Below are 6,000 nucleotides of genomic sequence, written 5' to 3' on the forward strand. Positions count from 1 at the left end.
TACTCCCGTAGCATTACACGGATGGTAGAGCACCGCACCATCACCAGCAGTCGGTTGTGGCGATGATTTTCTTTTATTTCCCACTCCACCACACTACTCTCTATCCAGTTCTATTTAATCGATACAAACAACCAAACAAACGATACCCACCAACCGACACACACACACCCTTACAGGTGCAAGGATGTCAGGGAAAAAAGGGGAACATTGACCGACTGGCCAAGGCACGGGACTGGAGTGAGATGGCGCGCAGGCGACACTCGGGCGATGGACATCAACTGGCACGAGGACGTGGTGGCCACAACCGGGGGGGGGGGGGGCATCCCACGCCACCCCATCGCCCGCCCTCACAATCATTCATCATTCGGCATGACAACCGGGCACCTGAAAGGCGGGCGCGAAGGACACGACACGAGCTCTAACATTGGCTCGAGAGTGTTTGGCCAGTGAGCATGTGGCTGGAGAGGGAAGAGCGGGGGTTGGGAACAGGTCACGAAGAAAACAAACTTCACCACTAGCCCTGGTTACCTTACCCCCTTCCCCGGGGGTCCCTTTTGCTGGACCAGAAGGCACCAGAAGATGCCCGGTGCGCTTGCTCCAAACACAGGGTGGTAGAGGGGCGACATCCATGAGGTGTGGTGTGGGCGGATGTGTCCAATCACCGACCAATCGACCGACCAACCGTCGTCTGCTGCTCGTGAGGTTCGGAAAAGTTTTCGATATTTCTTGGCCCTCTGGGGGAGGCACCTTCTGGGGGTGCGGGTGGGCTGCAGACACTCCTGCACACTCCTGATTGGACAAAACGGAACACTGGACTCGCTGGCCACCAGAACAACCACCCGGTGTGGTCGGTGGGAACTCGGCCGAATGTCCGTGTCCGGCACAGGACACGCAAGGACGGCCACACCACGGCACGCCACCGGAGTAAACTGTGTTACAGGGAATCGATCAAACTTCCCCCGGCCCCTCCAACCCCTTTGGTTCGCTCCTTTTGGACTCCTCCTGGACTCTACTCCACATTTTTCTTTGGACCACACTATTCGACGCGCGACTTTCGCTTTGACTACTCATCATAAAGCAGCAGCAGCGGTAAGGTGGCCAAAGAGGAAAGCGGTGTAATCGCCACCACCACCACCAACAAACGGTGGACGGTCTCACGAGAGAGAGATCGACTCCGTGGATCGCAAGGTTTCAGTTGGCGCCATCAAAAGAGGAATGATTCACAAACGCTATTCAACATCCAAACATTCGTATCGATTCGTGCGCCGAGGGCCGCTATGCAAATTATGTTGCGGAGACCACGCAGGACACGCATCACGCGCTGGAACACGTGCGAGGAAGTGCGGGCACGTTTCGCTGACACCGGCACAGGACTTGGCATCCCTTGGCCGCTAAGGTGTTGAGGATTCGCATGGACGTAGGACGTAGAAACAGAGGAAGCAACGCATAAAAGGGAAAAACTAAACTGTAGCAACGCAAATCGAGGGCATGGACCTGTGTCTGAAGACAAACACCTGGAACCTCTGGGACCTCTGGGACCACAGGAGACAACGGCACCTTTGGTGGCTTTTGCAGTTGCATAAAGTGCGTGTACGTGCGTCCGCAGGCGTCAAAGTGTCGTCTTGCAACCCGAAGTAGCGTTGCCAAAAAAAAAACAACGAAAAGGACACATTTGCTGCCACGGGAACCGGTGAAACCGGGCCGGATGTTTGCATCGTCTCGCTTCCGGTTGCGCTTCTGCGCGCGAAAACCGTGGTGGTTTACCGTTACGCGGACCATCCCCTCGTCACTTTTTGCATTTTTGCGTCCATTTTCGGGAACGATAACGGGCGACGACGGCGGCGACGGCGTGTGGTCCTCGATGGCACACGGAGTCTGGTCGGAGCAACACATCGACGAAGCTGGTGGTCTCCTCTCCCTCCACTCTGTTTGCTGCTCTGCAGGCCGCAGCGGCAGCGGCCGCCAAGCCACAAACGCGCGTGCGAATGTGCAAATTTCGGTTCCACTTTTTTACCCAAAAAAATGACCCAAAAAGGTCTGGTCTTGGTTTAGGTGCATCGCTTGCCGTAGTGCTTGTAGGTGACTTGAAGGACAAACCCCTCGCGCGGACCTAACAACGAGTTGCAAGCTGGTTTAGTTGTAGTTTGATGCGATTGTTGAGGAAGACTCCATGAAAGGATATGCAACGGTAAGTATCCATACATTAAACCCTGCGGATTGACTTATGATTCGGGACATCCGCCAATCCATTTTCGCCATCAATAGTAGCAGAAAAGCTCCGGTTCGGTCGTGACGGTGGCGGCTTGTGGCTTGGTTGGCATTGAATTGGTTTCAGCCGACAGGTTGTTCAAATACGGACACCCAAAATTCCAGGTACAGCACGTGTGTATACCGAAGGTGTAATGGCCCCACAGACTGGCCTCCGGTTGCCGGGCATGACATGACGGAGAGACTGGCACACAGTTGGCCATTTCGGCTTTTCGAGAACGACACGCGCGCACCTTGTTTTACGCTGGATTTCCACGCTGGTACCGCGCACCAGCACCAGCACCAGCAACAACGACAACAACAACAGCAGACCAGCTATTGACAGAGCAAACAGGAATGTAGCTACGTCAATTCACCTTTACCTTGGCTCAGTGGCGACAGCCTTAAGGAACTGGCGGCCTATTTGCTGGCATCCGACTAGACCACAAAACAAAACAACAACCTGCGTTACCTTCCTTGGAACAATAGCAAGGAATCGATAACCGATAACTGTTGTGATTGATTCCAACCAGGGGATCCCAGCGTCTGCTAATTCCGGCCAGTTGTGCAAAGCACTCAGAAACAATAAATTCGCAACCACCAAACCGCAATTAACAATTCACGGCAGGTCACTGAGCATCGGTGACCAGCTCGGTTAAGTAAGACATTAACCTGCGTCAGCGTCGTGCCAAGTGTTATGCAAAGCGGATTAGCCCAAGAAAGGGTTCCCCCCTGTGGAACAGCACCATCTGCGTGTCTGCTTCAAGGAGGGATTCAAGAGCGTCTCGGAAGAATACCAACAACAACAACAAAAGAAAAACTCCTCCCCGAGTGGAAGGAAGTCATAAAAGTCATCCGAAGGGAAAGAAGGGGCCCACGTCGCATGCAGCATCGAGTGCGCCAACGATGAAAGGTTACGTCCAGGGACCAGGGAGCCACAATGTCCGGTCACAATGTCCAACTCACAAAAGAAGTGTAGATGGGAAGGGTCCGTCAACCTTTCCGGATCGGACCATCCGGTGCAATGGATAGGGTCATGCCCATCATAACCGTCTTCTTTGCTGACCAGCAGCAGCAGTACACCCGGTTCCCGGTTAATTTCCGGTCAATCGGCGGGGCGGGACGAGGAGCACACACACACACACACACACATACAATGCAATGCACAAAGCGGAACACTTCCTTGACCGCGAGTCAAGGCCCGTGCGTTGTGCCTCGTGCCGTGAATTAGCTTCTCCGTTCGCCCGTTCTTTCACGCATCATTTGGTGCAACATAATGGTCGCGCATGGACGGAATATGACTTTATTCGTCTTTCGGGTTTTAAAGGGGTTCCTCGTACCGGCGTCGCTTTTTATGTTGCTTGTTGGGGCTGCTGCCTGTTGTTGGTCACCCCGGACAACGAGTTCATAATTTTGTAGCTCAACAGACACCACTTCAAAAACGCGTTCGATCAGGTTCGATGCACTGGTACCAGGGGATTATATGGTTTAAGTACCTATCAGCAAGGGATGTTGGTGTATGATTTGCACATAACATTGTAACTCATCCTAATGCTATCACTATACACACCAAACTGGTGGTGCTTACTGGTGTACTCTTTGATGTTTGCCCCAAGTTCCCACGCCCGCCCACCGAAAGTGACAAAAATCCGACACCCTTTCCCTAACGTCCCTTCGACGAGTGAGCTCCAACAGTCGATAGCGGGTGAAGGCACCTGCCAATCCTGGCTGCCTGCCTGCCTCCATAATCCCGAGTTAAATCCGGCACACGGATTTTCTCGTCGGTTCCGTAAGTTGTTTAAAAATCGCGTCGCGCCACGAAAAGGACATGCTCGGTGGGTGTGTGTGTGTGTGTGTGTGTGTGTGTGTGTGTGTTTGTGTGCGCGCGCTGGTGGTTACCAGATCAAGAGGATAAAGAGGGGTTGGGATGGGATTGACGGCGAACGTCGTGTTGGTTCTTCAATTAAATTAAATCATTCCAATTTGTCTTCACTCCTTAACCGGGACACTCCCACCCCACCTATAGTCACCTATCAATAGCCCCCGGGAGCTAGTGCATGACGTGGACATACCTTGTGCGATTCGTACGGCTGGCATTTTGATTCTCATTTTGGCGACGATGCTCGGATGTGTGTCTTTAGCTGCTTCCTTTCGATCCGATTGCGATGCTATACCCAGCGACCGGTCGTCGTCACTTTGAACGTTTCTTTTGCTGATCAGTTTATCACCTCACTCGCGGGATTGTGAACAACACTTCAACACGCGTCCTTCCACACTGTCCTCCACTAAAAGGAGTCACACGGTAACACTAACACGACGGTCACGGTGCGTTGCAAGCATCACTACGCGGTCAATTGACGCACGGTGCACTACGCGGGTCAATAATGCTCAAACTCTTGACGTCTTGACGCAATTTTCATTCACTACTCCGGCACGGCACGGCATGGAACCGAGCTCATCACAGCACGCGCTGGACGTCGCCACGGGAACAGCTGATTTTTTCTCCGCCGAACTCCGCGAACGTTCGCGGGTCGCGTCTTCGTGTTTTTCGTTTGCTTTTCTTTGCGGGACGTGCTTTGCGCCAAGATGCTTGTTCGCGTTTTTTTGCTGCGCTTTCCACCCCTCTGCACCACCACCAACGCGCGCGTTGGCTTTTATGAACACACTTTTATGTTTTGTTTCTCGGTTTCCCTTTTCACCGGACCTTCCGTTCGTCCTCGTTGTCACTTGTTACTCGCGGACCCTGACGGACGACGGCTCTTGGCGTGCGCTTTGCCGCGGATCGCGGATGTCCCGAGATTCCTTTTTATTTGCTTTTTTTTCTTCTTCTCACTCGCTCCACTCTCTGCTCAGCTGACGAAGATGCGAAGAAACTTTCGCTCACCGCACGTAGTAGTAGCCGTAGCCGACTTCGTCCTTCTGCTGCTGCTGTTGCTGCTGGTTACCGCGCACCGATAAATCATTCCAACCGGCCGTCTCCGTCTTCGTCGTCTGCTGCTTCTGGCCGGCGCTCGTCTTAATTAGCATCCTCGCAGGCCACGAGGCGATCGCGACCGGAAGGTGACGGTGTGGTGGTGGGAAAATTAAAAATTCTCGCGACGCGACTCGACGCGACGAGAGAGAGAGAGAGCGAAGCAGCAAAATAATGAAAAAAAGGTTCTTCTCAGACCAAAGGAACAAAAGGGACCGGTCACACCACTGTCACTTGTCTCCTGTTTCTCTCGCGCCCGGCCCACCGAGGGGCTACCCCAAAACAGAAGGAAAAACACGCGGAAAATAAACGGGACGGGACGCACTAAACCACGCACAGCAGCGCGTAGTAGTAGTACTCTACCAGCACTTTGACGTCGCGTCCTAACGCGTTTTCATTCATAAAAACCGCGCCGCCGTCTCCGCCCGGTGTGGCCGCTGTGGTTGCGCTGTGTTTTATCCGCGGTTTGTAGATTGCACTTGCGTTCACCGGAAGTTCTGGACACACTACTGGGCTGATGATGTTGATGATGTTGAATCCCTCCGTCCTGGTTGCTTCGATTTTAAATAGTGTGTGTGTGTGTGTGTGGTTTTGTTGGCTCCTAACGTTCAACTCACTCAAAGGATTTCGAGTTTAGTTTTTCCTTGCTCGGGAAAATCTTTCCACAATTTTTCACCCCTTTTGCTGCACTTGCAAGGAGCACCACAGTTTACGTTTAATATTTTTGCAGGAAAAAAAAAAACAACCGCAGAAAAACTGTCACAGACTGAACGACGGCTGCT

At 52.9% G+C, this 6,000-nt stretch overlaps 1 protein-coding gene across 1 annotated transcript in view; it reads right to left on the bottom strand.

Moving 5' to 3' along the window:
- Positions 1 to 4,437, bottom strand: part of LOC125959703 (B-cell lymphoma/leukemia 11B) — a 69,317-nt gene extending 64,880 nt beyond the window's left edge. Inside the window, exon 1 of the mRNA XM_049692586.1 lies at positions 4,320 to 4,437. Within this exon, the coding sequence (XP_049548543.1) occupies positions 4,320 to 4,356 (37 nt within the window). The 5' untranslated portion in view covers positions 4,357 to 4,437. The remainder of the gene's footprint in view (positions 1 to 4,319) is intronic.
- Positions 4,438 to 6,000: the final 1,563 nt, after the last annotated feature.

This window comes from Anopheles darlingi, chromosome 2, assembly GCF_943734745.1.
Source record: "Anopheles darlingi chromosome 2, idAnoDarlMG_H_01, whole genome shotgun sequence".
NCBI classification, from domain to species: Eukaryota; Metazoa; Arthropoda; class Insecta; order Diptera; family Culicidae; genus Anopheles; species Anopheles darlingi.